General features: G+C 40.4%; 1 protein-coding gene across 1 annotated transcript; it reads left to right on the forward strand.

The window, feature by feature from the left end:
• The first annotated feature begins 7,174 nt into the window (after positions 1-7,174).
• Positions 7,175-22,251, forward strand: ALDOB (aldolase B, fructose-bisphosphate). Its single transcript, XM_011951008.1, has 9 exons — positions 7,175-7,290; positions 12,101-12,222; positions 13,033-13,244; positions 14,450-14,504; positions 15,472-15,632; positions 16,476-16,559; positions 17,488-17,662; positions 18,073-18,272; positions 21,211-22,251. The coding sequence occupies exons 2-9, from the start codon at positions 12,111-12,113 to the stop codon at positions 21,304-21,306; spliced, it is 1,095 nt and encodes a 364-aa protein (XP_011806398.1). The 5' UTR covers positions 7,175-7,290; positions 12,101-12,110; the 3' UTR covers positions 21,307-22,251.
• Positions 22,252-25,627: the final 3,376 nt, after the last annotated feature.

A 25,627-nucleotide genomic window follows, 5' to 3' on the forward strand; every position in this document is an offset into this window, starting at 1 on the left:
AAAACTTTTGAAAGGACTTCTCTTTAGTGACAGAGAGGGAGAACGGGATGTGGAGAATGTGGAAAGGAGAAAGGCATAGTGACAGTGACCATCACAGGACCTGCTATTTACATGGAACTTACCTTTGCTAGGCATATGCTTAATGCTTTGATTCATTATTCAACCCAATCTTCCAGCAGTGTTGTAGGGTTTTATTATTATTTTTTTGCTGAGGAGGAAACTGAGGTTCAAAAAGGTTAGAGAACTTTTCCAAAGTAACCCAGCCTGAAAGCTCTGGGCTGGAATTTGAAACAAGTTTGATCTGACTTCAAAGTCCACATTCTTAATAACTAAATTATATTGACGCTCCAAGAAGGTTTAGAGCTGGACCTTTTGAAGGGCAGAGAGTTGAATTTACAGGTGACTGGATTAATAACCTGGGAAGTGGAGTGGCTCCATTCTTCACTTTGTGTAAGAGCAGGTGGCACTGAGGTGGCCACTGACTGGCCCGCCACCTGCACACGCCACTGGCTGCTTGCCCTTTGCCAGTCTGGGACTTTTAGCCAGCTCTCCAGGAAAGTGTAGTTCTGGATTTGGTCAGGCTGACATTCTTCATTCCTAAAGCATGCTGAACTGTGATGCAGGAAATCCAAATAGCTGGGGGAAAAAAAGGCAGAATTTCTTCCGTACATGCCAGCATTGTGAAGATTTCTGAAAGTCAAGAAATAATCCATACAAACAGCACTTCTCAACAGAAAACATTTCTTATTATTTATTTATTTATTTTATTATTATTATTTTTTAGATGCAGTCTCATTCTGTCACCCAAGCTGGAGTGCAGTGGCCTATCTCTGCTCACTGCAACTTCTGCCTCCTGGGTTCAAGCGATTCTCCTGCCTCAGCCTTCCGAGAAGCTGGAGCTACAGGCGTGCACTACCACACCCAGCTAATTTTTGCATTTTTAATAGAGATGGGGTTTCACTATATTGGCCAGGCTGATCCACTCACCTTGGCCTCCCAGAGTGCTAGGATTACAGGAGTGAGCCACAGCACCCGGCCTGAAAACATTTTATCTTCTAATCTAAGTTTATTATATTACTGTTTAAAATTATTTTCTTTTTTCTAGAGTAACCATATATCTCAAAACCAGCAAAGACTATAGAATATCATAGCTAGAAGAGACCCCTGTTTTGCTGTATAGATAAGAGTTCAAAGCCCTGGGTGGCTTAAGAGTCATAGATCTGTGTTTCAGTCCCTACCCTGCTGCTTACTAATGGTGAGATCTTGGGGAAAATACCAGATCATCTCCCTCCTTTCCAGAACAATGCCTACCCTACTGAGGTAGTGAAGATTAAATGACACATTCTCGAGCCCAGAAAAGTCTCCCTAACAGTACGTGCTCAACTAATGGGAATATGCTCCAGTGGGCAATGTCATCAAGGCAAAACTAGGGCTAAAACCTTGTTTTCTGATTCTCAAACTTGTGTATGCATGACTATGTGCGTGTGTGCATGCATGCGTATGTGCACACACAGGCATCAACTGTGTAATCCTCGCTTTATAATGTTTTACACTTATGTAGGTCTTCATAGTTTTCAGAGCACTCATTTAGATGATATCATTTGACCATTGCAGCAACACAGTAAAATTAGGCAGTAGTGGCATTATCAGGCCACTTTACACATTAGAGAAGGGAGGCTGGGAGAAGCTGACTCCATTCAGCCCCATGGCCAGTCAACAGCAGAACCGGACGCAGCACCCAGACACCTCATGCCTCCTTATCTAGAAGTTTTTCCTCCCTGGCACAAGGTCATCTCACCTTAATGCCAAAGAGTTTAATGAAAATTTTATGAAAGAGTTTATGAAAAGTTGTTATAAGGAAGAGTGAAATAAATACTGTGTTGGAGGTCATAAATGACCTAGGTAACTGACAACCTGATTAGATAGGGAAAAACTGAACTTTGAGATGATTGCGCAAAAGGCAAACAGAAAACACTGACAAGGCAGTTAACAACCCAATTCAAAGAAATATAGGGAAATGGGGGGTTGGTGGACACTTCAGAACACTGTGTAACTCTTTCCTGGCAGCTAAATCCTCATCACTGAGTGTGAAATTATTTCCTGTTCATTCTGCCTCTGCAACATCCAAACTGCACATCCAAATTTCCTCAGACAAGGAAATACTCCAGTTCTTCAACATACTTCAAGCATTAGCTTTACTCTTTATTCTCAAAGGGGTATTTTTAAGCCCCAGAATTTGGATGCTCTTGAATTTACTTACCCTGGATACTTGAATACACAAGGCACTCTAGTGTTCCTAGAATACACAGAGTTCAAATTTCTTAGTGATGAAGAGCATCTAAAAAAATTGCCACAAGGAAATGAAATGGGACCCATGACTCTTTTATTCTCATACCTGCTGCAGTTGCTCCTGGACAACTGTTGCCTGTTGCTCTTGGACTTCATGCTGGTGCTTTAAAACTATTTATACCGTCAGATTTGGAGCATCTTGAAAAACCTACCACATCTCTCACAAACTGACATCTAATACTCTGATTCTATGAATAGACTAAAAGATTATTGAATTGTACATTTTAAATGGGTGAATTGTATACTATGTGAATTCTATCTCAATAAAACCATGAAATAATTGAAAGCAGAGTCTAAATAAAGATATTTATACACCCATGTTCATAGCAGCGTTATTCACAATAGCTAAAAGGTAGAAGCAACCCATGTGCCCGTCAACAGATGAATGGATAAACAAAATGCAGTATACAAGGGAATATTATTCAGCTTTAAAAAGGAAGGAAATTCGGACACACACTACAACATGGATGAACCTTGAGGACATCGTACCAAGTGAAATAAGTCAGACACAAAAAGACAACAACTATATGATTTCACTTACATGAGGTACATAGTGTAGTCAAATTGTTAGAGACAGAAAGCAGAATGGTGGTTGCTACGGGATGGTGGGGAGGATGAACGGAGAGCTGTTGTTTAATAGTACAGAGTTTTAATTTTGCAAGATGAAAAGAGTTCTGAAGATTGGTTGCCCAACAATGTGAATACACTTAATGCTACTAATCTGAACACTTAAAAATGGCTAAGATGGTAAATTTTGCGTTGTGTGTGTTGTACCAGAATTTGCTGAAAGTAGGGAGGCTGTGTTTCTTGTGTACCATTGCAAGGCACTACAGCCTGGATGCCTGTGAAATTCCAAATGAACAATGATAGAAGAGCTTTCAGAACCTAGTATAGTTTTAGAAGAAAGAAGTGTTCATACTCTACTTATTATTTTTTTCAAAGTTCTCTGGGATGAGAATTATAAGCCAGTTACTCTAGACTTTTCTGAGATTGATACTAATATACACCCATATTGATACTCATATATCTACTGATTCATTTATTCCACAAAAGTTGATTGGGTGTCTAATGTATTCTAGGCATGGGGCTGGATAATGAGGAAACATTGGTAAGACATTACTACCCCAGACCCCCGTAGGTCTTACAGTCTGACAGATTGAATCAATTGACTTGGCCTTGTAAAAATTCTCAAATATTTGGGTTTTTCATAGGACTTTTCTTTCATGTTACTTCACACAGTCATCCACGAATGCTGCAATAACAACAGCAGCAACAACAACAACAACAATCTCTGGGTGTTTTTATATACATTTTTGTATTTGGTTTGATTTGATTTGGTTTGATTCTCAACTTCAATCTTCTCTTCTTTTTAGAATGTAAATTTCTTGAGAATAGGCCAGTATTATTCACCTCATATCCTCTAAAAAGTCTCCGTAGCTAACAAAATGCCTTATACACATAACAGCAAAACACTTTTAAGAACCATGCTGAGAAAACATAGCTCTATCTCTAGACCAAAGTAATAACTACTGATTTTGGGGTCCTGAAACTATTCCAACCACCAAAGCAGATTGCAATATGATAAGGAAATATCTGTACCACAGTTTGGAAAATGTATTTTAAAATGCGAACTGCGATCCTTCCTGTTGCATTGTGTAATGCGGTCTCTTTTTATGAAAGTTATTTCTCTATACTCTTGCTAATTCTGCAGTAAGTGTAACTCTATAATATGTGAGATTTATTTGGATGTACAAGTTTGCTTATGACTCAGACCTCATGCTGTGCATTAATAACACATTTATCTCATGGCCTGTGGATTGACTTTTATAGATATCACACTCAAACCAGAAGAAACATCTAGAGTTGGGCAGGCAGTAGAGAATAAGCAAGGCCGTTGTTAGAAGTATTGACTGTAACAATCATGAATAGTATTGTTGTCATATTGCCTATTAAAAGATCCTACAATCAAAGGCCTCTAAACCAGAGTTATGCATTCAGATCTAGCTATTTAATGAAAACCTATTCTGAACAAAACACCACTCATATATTATTTCATTCATGCTTCATAGTACATTTCTGATGGAGGCATTCCTAGTTCATTTTACAGATGGGGAAACTGTGGACCAATGTTGAAGAATTTCCCAGTGTTTCACAGCCTCCAAGTCCAATGCTGTTTCCACAAATAATACTCAATTTTGAACATTTTATTGTGTTAGGAGACTTAAAAAAAAAAAGTAAAAATAAAAACAAAAGCCCTGCAAGCAGTGTGTGTTGGTCAAGAGTTGCTGTTTCTCTAAGGTGCAGTAAATCCTTAGCTTTGTTTTCCTGAACTTTGACTTTCGGTTGCACGTCAAGCCCCAGAGGTGGGCAAACGCTGATGCTACAGAAACAGCAGCAAGTGGCAGCACTCGGGGCAGGAGGACTCATGCTGTTCTGACATTCCTAGCCAGGCTGTTGTTCACGTGGAGCCATGCCCAGCTCACCAAGGACATCTACGTCTGCCGACGCGTCATTCCTCCTTGATTACGAAAGTTTCATGTCCAAGGTTATAAACTGCTGAGAAGGCAATAGGGAAAGAGCTAATTTATGAGTCTGTAGTTACCAAAATGTAAGCAGCTCTGCTTTACATCACTGTCTTGGAATGAGACAGACTCTCCAGCTACCTGTAATGTGACTCTGGACAAGTTACTTGCCCTCTCTGAACGAGAGTTTCGTTATGCATAAAATGGGGATAATAAGCCTTTCTTCAGAGAGGCGCTGATATTGGAGATAATTTATGAAAACAACCAGGTACATCATAGACTCTCAAACAAAGGATAGCTATTATTGTTGTATAACAAGAACAATTAGTACTAGTAGCATCTCTCAGCAGGTAGAATGTTTTAGCTATGGTACTGATCACCCAAGCCCTGACTCCCAAGAACTTTCATTACACCTACTCTCTATTCTTTCATCACCATCCACCTCTTGTTCCTCCATCCTCCTTTACCAAAAATCATAGAGGATGAAACCTCACATAGCCCCAAAGCTGGTCACATGGGTCTGATGAATCAGGTACCAGGAGCTTCAGTGAGCTCAGTTGAAGTTGGGGAAACCAGGAAACATACCATCAGATAGTAGGTGGAGTCAAGGGAGCTGATAGGACCTTTCCCTGGTCTGTCCTTCTACTATCCTCAGGAGAGGCCTTGGTCGAAACTTCCCTAGCCAAATGAGCCTCAATATTGTGTTTCAAGTACTTCAATTTCCTTCAATATTCACATTCAATGATGAATATTTACCACTCTCAGAAGCTGACTAAATCTAAACTCTTTTTAGATCACCTAGTTCTGTTTATTTTTTCCTTCATTTTGTTGACATTTCACCTTTTCATCCATAAATTCTAGTGTTACACTCTGCAACATCAAGCATCTTGGTTTTGTTTTCCATTTTATGAATTATTCCAAAAGAACATGTTCATGAGAATGTACCCTTTTTTGTACTTACGGTCATTCCATCACTTTTAGATTTCCCTCATTTACTTACCTCATTCTTCATTTGCCTCTGGAAGCATATAACATTTTTACTCTTCTCTGGAATTAAATTTGGATTTCATACTTAGGAAAAAACCCTGCAGAATGAACCCATATCCAGACAGTACCATATTTAGGGGTGCTGATGGCTTAGTTCAATCTCTTTGAGTTTAATTCTAGTTTTTACCAAATTTGAAGACAAAAGTACAAAGATTGCAAGAGAATGGGAATAAAAGACAATGATTTCTGGCATCAAATACATCAGAAAGCCCAGCTAGGTTTTGGAGGACTGGAGAAGATGGGAGAGACAATGATTTTTAAAAACAGAATATTTTATTTCCCATCTGGACAAAATTAACACATGGGAAATTCAAGGATTCAGAATCCATTTCTTTTATTGAAAGATTATTTAAATTTAACTATAAATTATATAATAAATTGTTGGAATTGGCTACTAATGATATATTGAAGATAAATAATAAAAATATAGCATTGATTGTCTGGGCGCGGTGGCTCACACCTGTAATCCCAGCACTTTGGGACGCCGAGGTGGGTGGATCATGAGGTCAGGAGATCGAGACCATCCTGGCTAACATGGTAAAACCCAGTCTCTACCAAAAATACAAAAAAACTAGCCAGGCAAAGTGGTGGGCGTCTGTAGTCCCAGCTACTCAGGACGCTAAGGCAGGAGAATGGCGTGAACCCGGAAGGCGGAGCTTGCAATGAGCTGAAATCGTGCCACTGCACTCCAGCCTGGGCAACAGAGAAAGATTCCATCTCAAAAACAAACAAACAAACAAACAAATTATATATATATATATATATCATTGATTGTCTAATTTGGAAATAATGATTCTTGAATGCCTACTGCACACAAACCCTAGACAAACTCACTTAACGGTACTATGAAATCAAGATCCCACTTTACAGAGAAGAAAATAAAGGCTCAAACAAGTAAAAAACAAAACCAAAAACCCTTCACCAAGTTCATGTGTTTTGTAAGTGTTACAGCTAAGCTAATAGCCTTCCTACTATCATTTAATGGACTCTAGAGCTCCGTCATTGACTAGCTGCATGACTTAGGGGAAGCTCCTAATCTTCCTTGCCTCAGTTTCCTCATCTGTGAAATGGAGAGTCTATATTAGGAACTCCATGGTCTAAAGACATTCCTTGCAGCTTTAACATTCTATGAGTATAAGGAGTGTATGGGCATGATTTTAAGGATTGGTTGTTTATGAGCCAATCGGAGGTGTTGAATAAACACCTCCCTACTAGGTCAAGGTAGAAAGGGGAGGGCAAACATTGGGGGAAAAAAAAAAAACTTTAATGAGAAGTCTATAAAAATTGTGTGTTACCAAAGATCTGTCTTATTTGGCAGTTGCTGCCTCACTCACAGCTTTTGATATCCAGGAGGACTCTTCTCTCCCAAACTGTAAGTAAAAAAGCTTCCTTTGTATACCTGGACTGCACCAGTGAATAAAGGGTTCATGATAGCACTAAGCTTGTAGAAGGGAAGATTGGTTTGCCTTTGTTTTCGGGAAAAATTTGACGGTGGCTGAAAACGTAATGGCTCTGCTTGGAGGGAAATGCTTGTTTTCCTCTCTCTAAGCATAAATGCTCATTCACACCTTTCCTGGCTTTTTGAGAGGTGGCAAAATGCCCAAGATTGATTGCCAGTTACATGTGTTACCTGAATGAGGCCCTTGTGAGTCTCTGATCTAGGAAAAACAACTTGAACACTCCTATCGTTAGGTTCTAATCCGTTTTTGAGATTCCTGCTCATTTCAACTCTCAACTCTCTTTTCATAACAACTACTTATTTTAGCGATTTATTTACATATCACTTGTCTTATGTCATTTTCTACATTCTCTTCCCACACCTACTGGTACTGACACTGAAGTTTCTTTGTCACAGAAACAAAACCCTTGGAGTGTTTTACCCTTTGCCTTCACCCACTGCTCAAATGAGGAAATGCAACAGGGTTGGAAACTTCACAGAGCATAGTCGTCATTTGATTATGAATTTCCAAACCCTTCATGTCTGAAACTTTCCAGAACATTTCCTGCTGGCCCCAGACATTGTGAAGACCCTACAGCTTAAGATAGTAGGAATCAATAAGTTGTGTATTTTGATACATTTGCTCTACTCTCTGAAAAACAGGCATTTGTGAGAATATGTTGCCTTTTTAAAAAATAACTTCTCTTTAAACAGTTACCTGGGGCTCCATTAGACAATTTGGATGCACCAGAGCTTGAACTCTGCTGCCCTGCTATTCATCACTTTAGCTAAGGCACATCTGGGTAGCACCCAGGCCCGGGTTAGAGCCAGAGATACTGGGGCAGGGAATGGGGAAATGCTGAATAGCTAAGAAGTCCTTTGGCTTCAGTCCAAGTTTAGAGGAAAGAGCACCATTCAGGACTTGTTCTGGGCTGCTCCACATGTGTTGAAGGGCACTAGAAATCAGGCTGTCCTAGGGCTGCCCTTAATCATTCCACTGCACTTGTCACTGGGACATTGGAGTGGATAATGAAGCTATGGGCATCTTTAGGCATCATATACAAAAGTGTTGCATGCAATGCCTAGAAATCACAGGCTTTCAATAAATAAGCCTCCTCATATTTGCCTTAAAAATCCATTTGTCTTGCACATAGAGAAGCAAATGAACTTTCTGCTGCCTTCTATTTCTCCAGGAATTAAATATCCATGTTACAAATAATTATGTTTTCACAGAACGTCTTCAAGGAAGGTAGAAGGAACCATACTATAGGATTCTATCTGCGATTTTGCTGAAGGATTAGAAATAGAATTCCAAGTCATAAGCCAGTAGGATGTAACTTGCAATCCTAGAACATCACAACTTAGAAGGCACATCAGACAGTCTCTCTGGCTTCAGTTTCCTCATCTCTAAAGTGACAGGGTTTACACAAATATCTCTGAGGTCATTTGTAGCTCTGTTTTTCTGTGGTTACCTTCTGTTGTTAATACAACTTTCCTCCAGATTTATATACATTTTACCTGTTACACATATGTAATGAAGTATGTGATAAAAAATGTATAAAATGAAATGTGGCTGGGTGCAGTGGCTTACGCCTGTAATCCCAGCACTTCGGGAGGCCAAGGTGGGAGGATCACATGAACTCAGGAGTTCAAGAAAACCCTGGGCAACATAGCAAGACTTTGTTTACACCAAAAAAAAAAAAAAAATAGCTGGGCATGGTGGTAGGTGCCTGCAGTTTTCAGCTGCTTGGTGTCTGAGGTGGGAAGATCTCTTGAGCCCAAGAGGATGAGGCTTCAGTGAGTCATGATCATGCCAATGCACTCCAGGCTAGGCAACAGAGCAAGACCCTGTCTCAGAAAACAAAAAAGAAAGAAAGAAAAAGAAAAGAAATGTGAGAATCTCTCCACCCTACCGCATTCTTCAGAGGTAACTCCAGAGTTGTTACTCTTTCTTTCCGTAGACACACAAACAGTATGGGTATATATCATTTTTTAATTAAAAAATAGGAGGATAGTATATATTGCATACTTCTCTGAAACTTGTTTTTTGTTTAATAATATAATGTGAACAACTTTCCATCACACTGAAAAAAGTTGGCTTGAGACTTCAGAGAGCAGAGGCTTAGGAGTACTGAAATTGTTCCGTGTCATTACCCATCCCAGGCTGGCCTCCTGTCTCCCTGTGGTGAACATTGGCCTGTGACCCTGTTTTATGATTAACAGAGAGGTGACATTTGTGCTAACGTGGCACAGACCTTTAATCCCGCTGTGGAAGTTTAACTCCCTGTAAACAGTATTAGTTTGAATTGACCTTTTCACTGTTATTCTGGTTGAGTCAGCACACCCAGATTGAAGAAAATAGGTTGGAAACAGGTAGTAAATAGAAACATAAAGGCCCCTTAGGTGATTTTTTTTTTTTTAACTAAAAAAAGAGAATTAGTAATACACTGCATTTTATAGTGCTTTGTAAAGCTTTGTCATGTTTATCATGCAATTTAACAAACATATTTTGAGCAACTACAGTGAGCTAGGTGTTCACAGCTTGTATTTGCATTACCTGGCAAAGAGACAACCAGAATAGTGATTATCACCATTTAATCCATAGTAAACTGAGACTCAGGAAGCTGCTTGACTTGCCTGAGGTTCCAGTTACATTAGGCAGAGATGGTTCTTAAACCTAGGTCTGTCTGATCTACTAGCAGCAAGCCTCTACATGAATGTGTCAGATGTTTATGAATAAGTAATGTCCATGGTGTAATAACCCACAGCCTAAGGTACTCTGGGGTGTCATCAAGGACGTTAGGAATCATCCAAAGGCCATTTTTTTTTTTCCATCAAACTCACTCTTTCCCTTGAATGGAAAGGAGTGCTGCCGCTTATCTCAACTTGATGCTTTATTAGCTATTTGTCCTTGGACAAGTAATTTACACTCTCTTATATTCTTTCCTAATCTCTTAAATGGGAGGGAAAAAGAGCCCAACCACCTTCTGGGATTATTTTGAAGAAAAATTATATAGTGCATGTAAAGCCATTAGCAGAGTGCTTGACAATACATGATCACTTGTTATTATTATTATTGGGTTGATTTTTTCTTTTGTTTCATTAAGAAAACATCTTTCTTTTTCGGTAATTGTCAACTCCTTTGTGCAAATGCCTAAACTGAGAGAGGAAGTTTGCACCTTGCTCTGAAGATCACCCCCAGGTTGGCTTTTTTCAGTAGGATGATCTGGAGGCCAGGTCCAAAGCTAAAAATCTTTTACTCCAATATTGGAGGCTAATATATAAACAGGGCAAAGACGCTCTGTTGGCGGCTGGAACATAATGGGCCTTGGAAGGTCACCTTCTCTAGAAATTCTTACCCACTAGCTTGTCCTATTACCCCAGTAACAGCACTGTAGTTTCATTCTTTTGGATTAAGAAAAGAACCTCTGTTGAAATGGAGACACAACAATGAGGTCATCAGTTATACCTTCTCATGAATTAGTTCAGTGGCCACTGACTCTTTGTATCAAGGGACAGAGTACTGACAGCCTACCCCAAAGGGATGCAGAAAGTGTGGAGAAATACATTTGTCATGAGGATAGGACTGGATAGAGACTCTGCTTCATCCTAGCTGGGACCTTGAACAAGTTAGTTAGCTTCTCTAAGTCTTAGCTTGCTCATTAATTAATGAAGATAATACCTGCTATAATTACCTCATTGCCAGTGGATCAAATGAGACCTGAGGTGTCCCTGGGCTTCCAGGAAGTAATATGTAGACATCCACCCTGTGCTGAGTGTATTGGAGGGAGAGAAGATGAGAGAAAGGAGGAGACCTGGGGATTGGATAGGAAGGTACCCAAGATAATCTTCACTACCATTTTTCCTTTGGTAGCCCAATCTATGCAAAAAGCACTCTTTGTAACACCCAAAGTGAGGTCTCTTTGAGCTTGCATTTTCAAGATTAACCCAAAGAGGCAGCCAAACAGGAGCAACGATCCCCTTCAGAGCACTACCAGTATGGAGGCTGCTTGGTTAGGGGGTCTTCAAGCCAGAGTCTCCCCTTGCTAAAGCAGTGAAGCTGGAGCAGGGACTGCCATACAACTTTAGCATCCTCATAGGCAGTGAGAAACCTGAGCCCAGAGGCACTTAGGAAACATCCTCTCTGGTCTGCCCCAAGTGGTTTCATAGATGGTTGAATATAAGGAAAAAGAAACTTGCACCCAACCCTCTGTAGTCCGAGGCCGAAGAGAAGTTAGCTTCAAGACTATGTATAGATTTATCCTTTCAAGCTTGTTGCCTGGAGAATAATCTGTTGGAACTACAACTAACAGAGCAAAGTGGAGGATAACTGCAGAGGCCAAGAGCGTCATTGTCCTGGCCTCAAGCCATTATGGAAATACAGTGGCACCAGGAGTCCACAGAACAGAGACAGTCCGTTACTGCAGTTCCCTCTATTAGTCGTATTTTAGTGGGTCACTAATTAGTTCATTCAGTGTTTGGATTAGTGATTCCAAAGGTCTCCTGGAAAGCATTCTGTCTTGGATCACCATGAACATTCAGCATCCCACCTTCATTCATTGTGGCTAATCGCAACTAATAAGTGACAGGGAAAAAACACACCTCATTTGTTTATCCAGCTGTGGAAATGGGCCAGAGGTGTCACAGCAGTCTGCATAGCATGTCTGCACCCCCAACGTCTTGATCATGCAACCGTCCGAGCCACCCATGGTTCTGTGCACAACTCTCCTACACTCTTTTCCAGAACCGTCGCGATGGCCCACCGATTTCCAGCCCTCACCCCAGAGCAGAAGAAGGAGCTCTCAGAAATTGCCCATAGCATTGTTGCCAATGGAAAGGGGATCCTGGCTGCAGATGAATCTGTAGGTGAGTGTAAAAAGGAGTCCCATCATGTAACAACATATTAGTTTTTCTACACTTAGCAAAAACAGCTTGATAATCATATTCTTTATGGAAGTAAAGGTTTATGTACACAGGACTGGGAGCAGAAGACTCAGTAAGCATAGAACTTTTGAGTCCTGTAAGTAGTAAGCACATTCCTGAAAGCCAGGGAAAGAGGCTCAAGCCCTTCATTTTAAGGCCCTTTGCCAGGGGTCATTTGAATCCAGCCTTGTAGTAAGGCCAGAAACTTAGCAACTAGCGTAAAGTCAGATACACAGGCATCTGCTGCTAGTGAGAAGTCAGTTTAAAGTCAGTCCAGTCAGGAAGGGTAGGAAAGTATCTGCATCTGGAATAGGACAGGGCTTATGGATGGGAGAAACTCAGGATGGCACAAGGGAAAGCTGTGGCAGAGTTGCACAATCTGCCATAAAACAACAGAACCCTGAGAATCAAGAGCATGCCCCATCCCTCCTTCTGTATGTACATCCAGAGAGACTGAGGACTGGAACAGGAAGGCTAAAGAGGCCTGAGGGCCTTACATATCCACCTGGACCTGATGGTGGCTTCCACTCTGGCCTCTATATGCCCAGCCCACACACTCCCTAACCAGCAACCCGATAGCAACCAGGGTCTTCTCCCTGGAACACAAAAAATTGAGGCAAGAACTTTGACTATCTGAAAAAAGAAAGGGAGTCTTACTTTCCACCGTGGTGATGGCCTCTGAGATGATGTGGAGAAGGCTGACAGGAAAGCCCTGGCTTGCTCCTTATGCTGCACTCAGCCCTCCCACCATAGGTACCATGGGGAACCGCCTGCAGAGGATCAAGGTGGAAAACACCGAAGAGAATCGCCGGCAGTTCCGAGAAATCCTCTTCTCTGTGGACAGTTCCATTAACCAGAGCATCGGGGGTGTGATCCTTTTCCATGAGACCCTCTACCAGAAGGACAGCCAGGGAAAGCTGTTCAGAAACATCCTCAAGGAAAAGGGGATCGTGGTGGGAATCAAGGTGAACACCTCCATTCACACCTCACATCTGCTTTGTCCTGGGCAAACTCCTAGCACACTGGCAAGAGTGGGGCCAACACTCTGAACATTCTCCTCATCTAATTTCTCTTCTCACCCTTTTCCATCATCATCTTCCCACAGAGAACCAGATCTTCTTCTAGATTTTTCCTCCAGTGCCCTCTTCTTTCACTCAAGTTTTCTACACATTCTTAATCTCTTTGCATCTCAATCTCATTTCTTAAAATGGGAATCTACCTCATGATGTTCTCACAGGGATGAAATGACTAAAAGTTTCTAGGCTGGACATGGTTGCTTATGGCTGTAATCCCAGTACTTTGGAAGCCAAAGGCAAGAGGGTTGCTTGAGCTCAGGAGTTTGAGACCAGACTGAGCAATACAGCGAGACCTTGTCTCTACTAAAAATAAAAAATAGTAGCCAGGTGTGTTGGTGCATGCCTGTAGTCCCAGATACTCAGGAGGCTGAGGTGGAAAGATTGATCACCTGAGCACTGGAGGTTGAAGTTGGAGTGAGCTGTGGTCATACCACTGCATTCCAGCCTGGATGACAGATTGAGACCCTGTCTCAAAAAAAAAAAAAAAAAAGTTTATGTTGCATAATTATTCAGTTAATGGTAACTATTATAATTATTAAAGCATTTACTACTCTATCTTATAACTAGGTCTTCCAATAGTGCATAAAATTCTCAAAAGTGAAAACTAGTATCCATTGAATAAGAGTGTTTACCATTCCAAGCACTCATTTAATTCTCATAACTTCTGGTAGTAGACTCAATTATCACCCTTATTTAGAGATGAAGTGAGAAAACTGAACTTCAAAGAGTAACATAACTTGCCCACACAGCAAGGCAAGGTCAGAGCCAGTTTAGGTGAATTCTCGAGCTCATGACTTTGACTTTTGCTATGTAGAGAATAGAGGTTGTATCCTTAATTCTCTTTACCTCCTGTACTAACACAATACCTGGTGTATGCAGGTGCTCAATAAATGTTAGGGTAGACATTCTCACATTGTACCTTCCAGGTAACTTCCCTTCTGCTATGGACTGAACTGGCAATGACTCATACACTTTCCTAATTCAACTCCTTGGTCTGTAAAAGATGCAAACTATTAGTTAGTTCCAAGAGTTCTGCTTGTGTTTTCCTGACATGTGACACCTGTTAATTATTTGCTAATTATTTGTATCCACAGTTAGACCAAGGAGGTGCTCCCCTTGCAGGAACAAACAAAGAAACCACCATTCAAGGTAAGGATATTGCCCACTGAGATAAATCATGCCAGTATAAGCTAGAAATGAAAGCAAGTAAAGAAGTAAGCAAGGGAAAACAAAATACAACTATTACACTGGTCTTCGAGCCACACATACCTGATTTTCAATACCAGCTCCTCTATTTAACAACTGTGACCTTGGGCCGGTTACTGAAATATTCTGACTCTCAGTTCTCCTATCTCGAAATGGAGTAACTGTTGTGGGGATTAATTTACACAATGTATATAAGGTGCTTACCACAGTACCTTGGATAAAGAAGATTATACTCTGCACCTGGAAGTATTACTTTTATAAAAATATTTAGCAGCAGTAGAGTGGAAAGGTCCCACACTTTGAGGTCAGACACACCTGGGTTTGAATCCTGGTTCTATCACATGCTACCTAGATAATTTTGCAAGTAGACAAGCCCAAGTAGACAAGCATTAACTCACAACACTGTGTTAGCTAAGCAGAATTTGAATCCCAGCTCTGTTACTCTTCAGCAGTTCAAACTTGGTAAAGTCTCTTAACCATTAGGAGCCTCAGTTTCCACATTTGTAAAATGAGTATCATATGAACTATTGGTTTCTTCTATCTAGATATGGAGTAGATAGTATGTATATCATACATATATAGTATGTATATATGTAGTTTTGATATAGTATGTATATCAAAACACTATAGTATGTATAGTTTTGTATGTATATACATAGTATATATAGTATGTACATATATAGTATGTATATATATAGTTTTGATATAGTATATATATCAAAACACTATTTATTAAATCTAGGTCTTCTGGTTCAGTGTTGTGATTAATGCTGATATGCTTGGCTGTTTTCAGTCCTCAAGCTCAGTGGATTGAAAGCTTAGCCAAGGGAGAACTCCTTCACTTTATGAGAGACCCCATGGATCTGTTACAAAGGTGTGAAGAAGCCTTTCTCTCTTTTGTGACTTGCAGGGCTTGACGGCCTCTCAGAGCGCTGTGCTCAGTACAAGAAAGATGGCGCTGACTTTGGGAAATGGCGTGCTGTGCTGAGGATTGCCGACCAGTGTCCATCCAGCCTCGCTATCCAGGAAAACGCCAATGCCCTGGCTCGCTACGCCAGCATCTGTCAGCAGGTGCTCTGCCTTCCCCTTGGGCTAAAAAACAGTAGGCTAGAAAAGCTCTTCAGAGCTTTTCTTTTCAATTATACTGTAACTACACATGGACCTCCTTTTCTGTCACCAGTATATCCTAGTGGCATTTTTCACAACGGTTGCTATAGCCAACTGTGGTAGGGAGAGATTTGGTTCCAGAAGCCAGTAGGAGTCCAACTAAGCTATGAGTTCAAAGGATACTGTCATCAACTGCTGCCCTCTATCAAAGTCCCAAAAGCTGTCTTATAAGTGACAGGGCTTTTGAGGCCAGGGAACTTGGTTGTCTATACTCCGTAACATCCAAGACATGATCCTCTTAGATTCCTAGCTGAAGAGTGACAGCTCTGACCGAATTCCAATCCAAATAATTCCATGGAGGATGGTGACCAGATGCTAAAGTTTCTAACACATACTAAAATGTCTCTGGGTCCAAGTCAAGTTTGATTTGCTTCTGCGAGTACTATGTTGGGGTTACTAGAGTTGTGGACAGCTGGGATTCCCAATTAGAACTATAAACACCGCTTGAATTTCCTCACTAACCCACCTTAGAGACATCTTTCTTAATGATTTATGCTTAGATGCCCTAAAAAGGCAGTAGCTAGGTTCTGAGGCACCTAGAATAGTCTCTAGAAAGAGATACAGAAATTATAGGTTTGTATTTAGTTTTTACCCCATTCTGAAAAATTCTACTGCCTTTAAGTCACCTATATAGTATTTCTCCCTAATGGCTTCAATTTATACCAATTGCAACTGTTGAATCTCCTCCTAAGGAAAGGATAACAGTGAGCACAGCTTCACTTTTGCTTCCCTGATTTTCCTTTTTAGAATGGACTGGTACCTATTGTTGAACCAGAAGTACTTCCTGATGGAGACCATGACCTGGAACACTGCCAATATGTTACTGAGAAGGTAAGTTTTAAATATGAAGTTCCCAATTCTAGCTGAAAAAATCTTTGTTTTAGGTAACAGCTGTTACTTAACATATAACAGCTGTTATATTGGAAGTAGTCTTTAAGATGGATAGCATTGAGAAGGTAGGGAGGTGCTCATCAGCCCTTCACTTTTTTGGTATACGGTATGCTCCATATAGAAAAAGCACAGGAGTTGCAGTACCAAGACTTGCGTGGGAGAATCCACGTTTCCACTTGTGGGATCTTGGGCAAGTCATATTATCTCTTTTGACTTCAATTAGATTACATGTACACAAAGAAATTTTAAAATAAGACACATGGCTCAAATGAGAAGATGTAATTCGAGAGTACTTTATTCCATCTGACTTTCTAAATTAGCCACAGTATATCTGAAAGAGGGTGGTTCTATTCACACACTGTGAGAAAGTAGGAGAGTCATAATGTCATCTGACCTTAGTTTCCCTACTTGGAAAATTATGTGCACTGAAATGCAATCTAAAAGCACTTGCGCCTCTAACATGTATGCTTATATGACTACTCAGCTTCTATAAACATGGACAGTGGAGGCCTGTTTAGATGACCCCAAATAACTGAAGCAATGCAGTCTCAATAAGGAATGACATTGACCATGGGAGTAATAGAAAGAAAGGAATGAAGGGCTTCTAGGAAGCAGAGCCATGCCCATCATTCATGCAGTGAATGAGAAGCTAGATTAGGGGTGATGAAGACAGGCCAGTTTGGTTGTGCTCAGTGGCTATGGATTGCAACACATTGGTCTGATGAGGCCTGGAGGCTGGCTCAGAAGCTTTTGCCAAGCAGCAAATGAGAATTCCTTCATCCTGCCTCCCTGCAGTGTAAATGTGCCAACGTCAGGTGACTCTAAGTCTAGCTTTGAGTTTCACCTGGTGGGACCCCTTGTCCTTCAGGTCCTGGCTGCTGTCTACAAGGCCCTGAATGACCATCATGTTTACCTGGAGGGCACCCTGCTAAAGCCCAACATGGTGACTGCTGGACACGCCTGCACCAAGAAGTATACTCCAGAGCAAGTGGCTATGGCCACCGTAACAGCTCTCCACCGTACCGTTCCTGCAGCTGTTCCTGGTAAGGCCTTCTTTCTTCTCTAACTCAAGGTCTTAGCCCTCATTCTTTGGAGAGCTACAGGCTTTGTGTTTGTCCAGAAATCTGCTTCTATTCATGAAACAAACCTCTGTTATCTCACAGGCAGCCAGCACTTCTCCTCACACTTCAGAATACCAAGCATCCCAAGTCTGCCCAGATGCCCACAATCCATGTATTTCTTCAACATTTCACTGCCTTCCTTATGTATTCCAAACTCTTCTCTCTAGCCCAACTAGCTTCAGCAAAAGCAAACTGATTTCTCTGACCCGGTTCAGGCAAATTAAGCAGAGAAAAGACTGAGACATTACTTTTCTGGTAGGTTCATTGCTTGCTTTCTCAAGAAGGGTACATAAGGTGGGACTAATAGAGTGAAATGGCTTCTCTCCTACCAGGCATCTGCTTTTTGTCTGGTGGCATGAGTGAAGAGGATGCTACTCTCAACCTCAATGCTATCAACCTTTGCCCTTTACCAAAGCCCTGGAAACTAAGTTTCTCTTATGGACGGGCCCTGCAGGCCAGTGCACTGGCTGCCTGGGGTGGCAAAGCTGCAAACAAGGAGGCAACCCAGGAGGCTTTTATGAAGCGGGCTGTGGTAAGATGCTGCTACCTCTTATCTACTTGATGGTGTTCACATTTGGGGCTTGACTTTCTGACATGGAGAAGCATTGTTTTCTTCGGGCCAAGTAGGTATCTACTTCTATTAGTGTCTATTAGGCATTTGAAAATGTGGCAGTAGAGGTCAGTATGAGGAATGAGGCTAGAGAGAGTTTTGAATTATCCACACTGGTAGTATAGTTGATGAGAGGAGACTGAAGGACAATTTCAACAGAAACACTTCAGAGAGAAGGAGATAAGAGGACCAAGAACTGAACCTAGGATACTTTTTATTTTGGGAAGATGAAGAAGAGAAGCAACCAAGAAAAGCAGCAATTATATCGTAGGGTGAACCAAGCATTCTGGGAACAAAGAGTGAAGAATTTATTTTTCTTTCTTTCATGTTTGTCTGTTTGTTTTGAGATGGAGTGTTACTCTGTCACCCAGGCTGGAGTACAGTGGCACAATCTCAGCTCGCTGCAACCTCCACCTCCTGGATTCAAGCAATTCTTCTGCCTCAGCCTCCTGAGCAGCTGGGACTACAAGCAGGCACTACCATATCTGGCTAATTTCTGTATTTTTTTAGTAGAGATGGGGTTTCACCATGTCGGCCATGCTGGTCTCAAACTCCTGACCTCAGGTGATCTGCCCACCTCAACCTCCCAAACTGCTGAGATTACAGACGTGAGCCACCGCACCCAGCCAAGTAAAGAATTTCAAAGGGCTAATAATAACATGCTATAGAGAGATTCAAAACAAAGGCCAAGAAAAGACACTGAGATAGGCATTTAGGAGCATATCAGTGACCCTCACTGAAACAGCTTCAATAAAGAGGAAAGGGAAGGTGCCCATTCGAGAAGCTGTTCAGAAAAAGACCCAGAAAGGTTGCCAGGAGAAATGGGGACCAACGAAGTTTTTATTCAAATAATAACCAAAATTTAAAAAAATACCCTTTATGAGCCAAGAACTGGGGTGAACAAATCAGACATAGCCATGTCTGATTGCTTGGAGTTTAGCCAAATAGGAGAGAGCTTGGCATGCTTAAATGTAAAGAAAGAGGAGCCAGAGGAGACAGTAAAGATGAGGAGAGTGGGGATAATTGAGTGGAGAAGAACTTAGAGGAGCAGGACTGCATGAGACTCAATATTAAGCATAGGTGGCATAGCTGGTGTAAGACAAAAAGGAGGGAAGAGGCAGAAAAGAGAATGTGGCTGGAATCAGCTCTATATAAGTTAAGAGATGTAGCAGTTGATGACTGATTACAGTTGAGGGTATCTGCTGAGAATGATGAAGAAATGGAAATTTCAATACTGACAGTCGGAAAGGTAGAAAAGCAGTTAAAGGGACTTGCTAGGAAATTGATCACACATTATGGCCAGACATGGTCAAGCATCAGGTAAGGTGCAGCTGAAATAAGAGTGAGTGTGTGGTAGCTTCATTCCTGAATTTTCCTAACAGCTGTCTAAAGCGTGCAGGAAGATTCAGATAAACCTGAATGCAAAATAGCAGGGTAGAAGAGTGAAAGTTTAATAGGAAGATAGAATAGTGACAAACTTTACCGATAGCCTCTGTTAGCTTGCTGACCATAGAGGAAGCTAGGCAAGGAATCAAGAGTAGTCAGAAGTGTGGTGATGAGGCCCTAAAGGGAAGGAAGGCCCCAAGGAATCTAAATAATCATCTCACAGGCATAAGAGAGGTATGAGATTTTCAAAGTAGTGCTTTACCTTGACTGTGGAATGCAGAGTGCAGCGGTGCTGCTGCATGGCTGATGGATTGAGGAGACCTAGCTCACATGATGGAGGGATTATGAAAGTGCAGGTCATAGGGACATCCACACAGAAGAAGGGAAGCTGAGTTTATCATCAAGGATGGTGCTTCCCAAGCTCCAGTGTGGATCTGAATCACCTGAAGGACTTGGTTTTGTTGTAATCTTTTATATTTACACATAATAATTGTATACATTTATGGGGCATCTGTGATTTTTTATATGTGCATATAATGTTTAATGATCAAATCAGGATAATTAGGGTATTCACTCCAAATATTTATTATTTCTTTGAGTTGGGAACATTCCAAATCTTCTCTTCTAGCTATTTTAAAATATGTAATAAATCATCATTTACTATAATCACCTTACTGTTCTATTGAACACTAGAACTTATTCCTTCTCTCTAACTGTATTTTTGTACCCATTAGCAACCTCTTTTGATTTCTCCTACCCCCACTTGAAGCGCTTGTTAAAAATGCAGGTTATGGGTCTCACCCACTGAGTTTCTAATTCAGTAGGTCTGGGGTAAGGCCAGGGAATTTCTATTTCTAACATGTTCCTAAGGGATGCTGGTAGACCATGAAACACACTTGGAGAACCATTGATGTAAAATGTAGAAATAAGTCCTGGAGACAACAGACAATAGCAACACTGACTGGAAGAAGTGGTACCACTGAGTGACATTCAAATATTGTCATAAGTTTCATAATTCTGAATTTATCTTTAACTGGAATGTATACAGGAAAGCAAATGATACTATGATAACAACTAAATAAAAATTACATATTCTTCTAGACCAATATAGGTCAAAAATGGAAATATTTTTAAAATAAACATGTTTTTCTTTTGGTATAGTGTACTATACTAGTGAGAAATTTCTCAACATCAGTTTCCAGTACTGCTGCTGCAATATTGTTGGTACTGAATAGAGATTTCCCCAGTAACTGACACAAACCTCAACCTTACCAAAGAAATGCTCAGAAAACTGGGATAAATAGGGGAGACACTTTATAGAAGGGGATGGTATCAGCAGCAATATTCAGCAACATCACTGTAAAAAGAAGAAAATCTGAGTGAAGGTTTGGCTGGTTTCCCATGAGAAGCAGACAGGGTCAAGGTGGGGTCACATTTACTCTAACTCGTCTCCTTTCTCATATTTGTCTTCTAGGCTAACTGCCAGGCAGCCAAAGGACAGTACATTCACACGGGCTCTTCCGGGGCTGCTTCCACCCAGTCGCTCTTCACAGCCTGCTACACCTACTAGGGTTCAATGCTCGCCAGCCTAGCTCCAGCGCTTCTAGTAGGAGGGTTGAATGGGAGCAACTTTTCCTCCAATCCTGGAAATTCGACACAATTAGATTTGAACTGCTGGAAATACAACACATGTTAAATCTTAACTACAATGGGGGAAAAAACAAAATCAGTTATTGAACCATAAATATGAATACCAAGGACCTGATCAAATTTCACACAGCAGTTTCGTAGCAACACTTTCAGCTCCCCATACTCCAGAATACCCACCCAAGAAAATAATAGGCTTTAAAACAGTATCAGCTCCTCCATCCAAAGAACAACTGCTGATTGAAACACCTCATTAGCTGAGTGTAGAGAAGTTCATCTTATGAAACAGTCTTAGCAGTGGTAGGTTGGGAAGCAGATAGCTGCAACCAAAAAAGAAATAAATATTCTATAAACCTTCAGCTGCTATCGGGTTTCACTTTTCTGCTCTTGTTGTCCAAAGACTCAGTGTATTTCATTACTTTTGACTCTACTAGACATGACTGGGTTTCAGCAGTAAAGGTCTTCAACTCTGGCTATTCATTGGAATCAATCATAAAATTTTAAAAACTCAGATTCTCAGGCCACACCCCAGCTCAATTAAATCAGAAACTCTAGACCTAGAATCCTCTAACTATTAGATTTCTTAAAGTTCCCTCTGATTCCAATGTACAGTCAAGTTTGAGAACTACCAATCTAAATTTCCAGTTTGAGGGTATTTGAAAATTTAAAGCCATTCACAATACGAAGACAGCTAAAAATGTAGAATGATTTTGAGCAACTTGTGGAGTGTAATAAGATAATTCATGTGACTTCAATGCTTGGAGCATTCCTCTTCAAGTGGCCCAGATTTGGTGAAACAGGACTACCTTGTCATCTGCACGTCCAGGTACATTTCGTAGTTTTGCAGTAAATAATATTCACATAATGATACTGTATTGACTTTCAATTTTCAGAATTAACCTACAGTTAAAGCACTTAAGACAACCAGAGTTATAAAAGATAATTTAAATATTATCGCTTTGGACAATGTAAAAGTAATGATTTAACTGACAGAAGCTGGGAAATATAAGGGGGAGAAGAAGTGGAAGAAAGCAAAGAGAGTCAGGAATACTACTTAAAACTGTTAGATTAAGAAATAGTGCTTTAATTCTATTTGAGTAATAAAGGAAAAGGATATAAATCATTAAAATATATATCTAAAATTAAAATATTGATGATAGTATGCTAAATTTCTTACCTTGAATAATACAAAGACAAATGGTATTGTATAGATTAACAAATGAAGTAACAGAGGCTTAACACATTATTTAGAGGAATAAGACAGAATTAGCCAAAGGGGCTTTCTCTTAAGGAGAAAGACCTGGGAGTGGGGGCGCAGGAGAGATGACTTTTCCTTATTACCTGCCCTCTACAGTATTTGAATGTTTATTTCCATGTACTTGTCATTACTTTTCTAAAAACAACTATATTCATACAAGCAACTCAAGCCTATATTAGGGATCTATTAAGCCCACAGTTTTCATTTTACAGATGATAAAACAAAGCCCAGAGAAGTAAAATTACTTACTGAGGGTCAAACATTTATGGTAGAGCTGAGAGATTAAAATTCATGTCTTCTAAACTAGGTCTCTTGCTCAAAAAATGGACACACAGCCAGAGATCTTACAGGGCAAGATGACAGGCTGTATTCAATATCTCTGCTACCCGTGGCATAGGTCTTGTACATTTCTCCTTGTACATTTCAGTCAATCATCAAGCATTTCATATCCTACTATGTGCCAAGCTGTCCTAAAAGTTGGTAGGTAACACCTTGTGAGACAAAGCTTTTCTTCCAGATAACTTTTATCTAGATCTCACTCAGCATCGCTGAATTCTTTAGATATTTTAAGAGGTATCTAAAGAAACCTCTTAGATTCTTATCAGTTAAGCATGAATTTATAATCAAGGATGAGTTACTTGTATATTTTTGTCAAGGCTGAATTACATTTTACTGGGAATGAGGATTTATATAATGCGTTTTCCTGGCTATCATCTGATATATTTTCCCTACTAAAGGACTACAGTTGTCTTTGAAATCTCAATCCCAGGAATTTCCTCCTTTCAGGATAATATGCAGACAAGTGTTTTATAAGGCTACAGACTTCAATTTCGCTGTGATTTCTGAGTGAGTATTTAGTGGCTTTCCAGCTTTGGTTACTTTGTCAGATTTATTTTTGTAGTTATTAAACACCTACTAAAACTAAAACCTGGAACTAGACATGAAAAATAGAGAAATTTCAGCTTTAGGGCACACCAGACAAGTAAGCTTAAATAGCTAAGCAAGAAACACACAAACCATTGACTGGGGGTTGGTAAGTGGGAAGGAGAGTCAGGGTGTAGAATCAGATGTCTGGGTGTAGGAAAGGGAGATGACATTTAGGTTGGACATCACAGGAGAACAAAAGAAGGGAACTCACACACAGGATACTGTCTGTGTGTAAGAAAATACGTCCATAAGTCACTGGGAGAAGATGATATTTTGAAGCTATCAAGAACTAAGGCCACACACAAACACAAATGACTAAGATCTGGAAAGAAGAAAAAGAGGAATTTGTTTTTGCTCTGAAGAGGGAAGGGGCAAAGAAGGAAGGGAATGAGCAAGAAAATGAGGGAAGAGAGGAAGAAACGAAAAAGGAAGGAAAAGGAGGAGGCAGGAAAGAAGCTAGGGCAATATGTAATTGTGAGGAGGTGATGGGCTTTTGAGAAGGAGGATAGCTATTATTAAGCAATCTAAAGATACTGTCTTCTTGTGAGGAAAAACTGAGTTTCTCATATGAGTCTACATCATGCTTTATAAAAACAAGATATTGAGATGATTCGTAATGATTCATAATGTGAATTAATTTAGGAGAAACAAAAAACAACCATGACAGTGAGAAGATAAGCTTCTAGAAACTTGCAGAAATCTTGGAGTGAGCTTTAGGCAAAGCAGAAATGGGAGTTCCAGATCATCTGATTTAGCCCTCCTGGAATGAAATACTCCAGCTGCCGTCTAGATGTCACTCACAGCGACACAGGAGAAAACTGGGGTCCAGCATGCTAAGGAAGTTTTCCAAGGTCACATAACCAGTTGGCGGTGAGATTTAGGCTAGTGTGATTTGCAAAGTCCTCTTACGTGGGAGTACTCAGGGTTCTTCAAAGCACAGGTTCTGGAGTCAGACAGCATAGATTCAAATGCCGGCCCTGTCACTTACTAGCCATGTGACCTTGGACACATTATACCTTTCTGCTGTTCAGTTTCTTCATCACCAAAATAAGAAAAAGTACATGATCACATATTGTTGAAAGAACAAATAAGTTAATACATCTCAATAACAAGTTCACAATCTCTTATTCACAATTCTGAAATCTAAAAACTCTGAAGACCAAAAGTTTTCTCGTAAGTTTTAGTAAATTATTTGGTGGCAAAACCTGACCTGAACCTATGTGTTATCTTTATTCCATTTGATGAGATGCAGCAATATTAACATGCTTGATTGCAGGTGCTTCCTCAGACCCTGAAGAGGGAGTTATACAATATATAGCACAAGCAATATATTTACTCTCTAAAATCTGACAAAATTCTGATTTCCAAAGCACATATGGCCTCAAGGCTTTCAGATAAAGAATTGTGAACCTGCCCTTGGAACAATATTTGCTACATTTCTAGAGTAAAAGATAAATTGCCCATGCTTAATGTAGCCTGGAGGGCTCACGCAATGCTACCAATCCCAAAGCCCATTTTGTAGAGAGGATGAATAAAGAGAGAGAAGGGATGCAAAGCTCAATACAGCCAGTCACAACTCTTTTTCTGCTGCTCATATAAACATGGTATTCTGGCTGGAAAGCAGTCTAAGCCTCTTGAAATAATCTAAAGCACTCAGTACTGGGCATCAATATGTATAACATACATAAAAACCAGCCAACAAGTACTCTTGCAGCACATACTGTATGCTCGGCACTGTAAAGATACTACATGGTCCTTCTATGCTTACCATGGAAATGAGGAAGACAAGCATGCAGTCAGAAAACAAAGAAAATTGTACACAATAATGTGCTAAACTGCGGTGGCATAGGCTACATGCTGAGATCAAAAGGGAAGGAATACTTTATGGAAGAGGAAGGATTAGCTGAAGGCACTTTATTATTAGTTACATGATCTTGGGAAACATAGTCTCTGTGAGCCTCAGTCTTCACATCTGTAAAAGAGGCTTGTAGTGAGGGCAATATTTTATGTACAGTGCCAGATACATAAGTAGTGAATAAATATTAGTTTTCCCTGTCAA

This window comes from Colobus angolensis, unplaced genomic scaffold, assembly GCF_000951035.1.
Source record: "Colobus angolensis palliatus isolate OR3802 unplaced genomic scaffold, Cang.pa_1.0 Scaffold313, whole genome shotgun sequence".
Taxonomy (NCBI): Eukaryota; Metazoa; Chordata; class Mammalia; order Primates; family Cercopithecidae; genus Colobus; species Colobus angolensis.

Bases quoted from the DNA above. Each gene is read 5' to 3' on its own strand.
- ALDOB (XM_011951008.1), top strand. From the start codon at position 12,111: ATGGCCCACCGATTTCCAGCCCTCACCCCAGAGCAGAAGAAGGAGCTC. The intron at 15,633-16,475 runs GTGCTCTGCCTT...TTTCCTTTTTAG, and splicing joins ACGCCAGCATCTGTCAGCAG to AATGGACTGGTACCTATTGT. The intron at 17,663-18,072 runs GTAAGGCCTTCT...CTCTCCTACCAG, and splicing joins CGTTCCTGCAGCTGTTCCTG to GCATCTGCTTTTTGTCTGGT.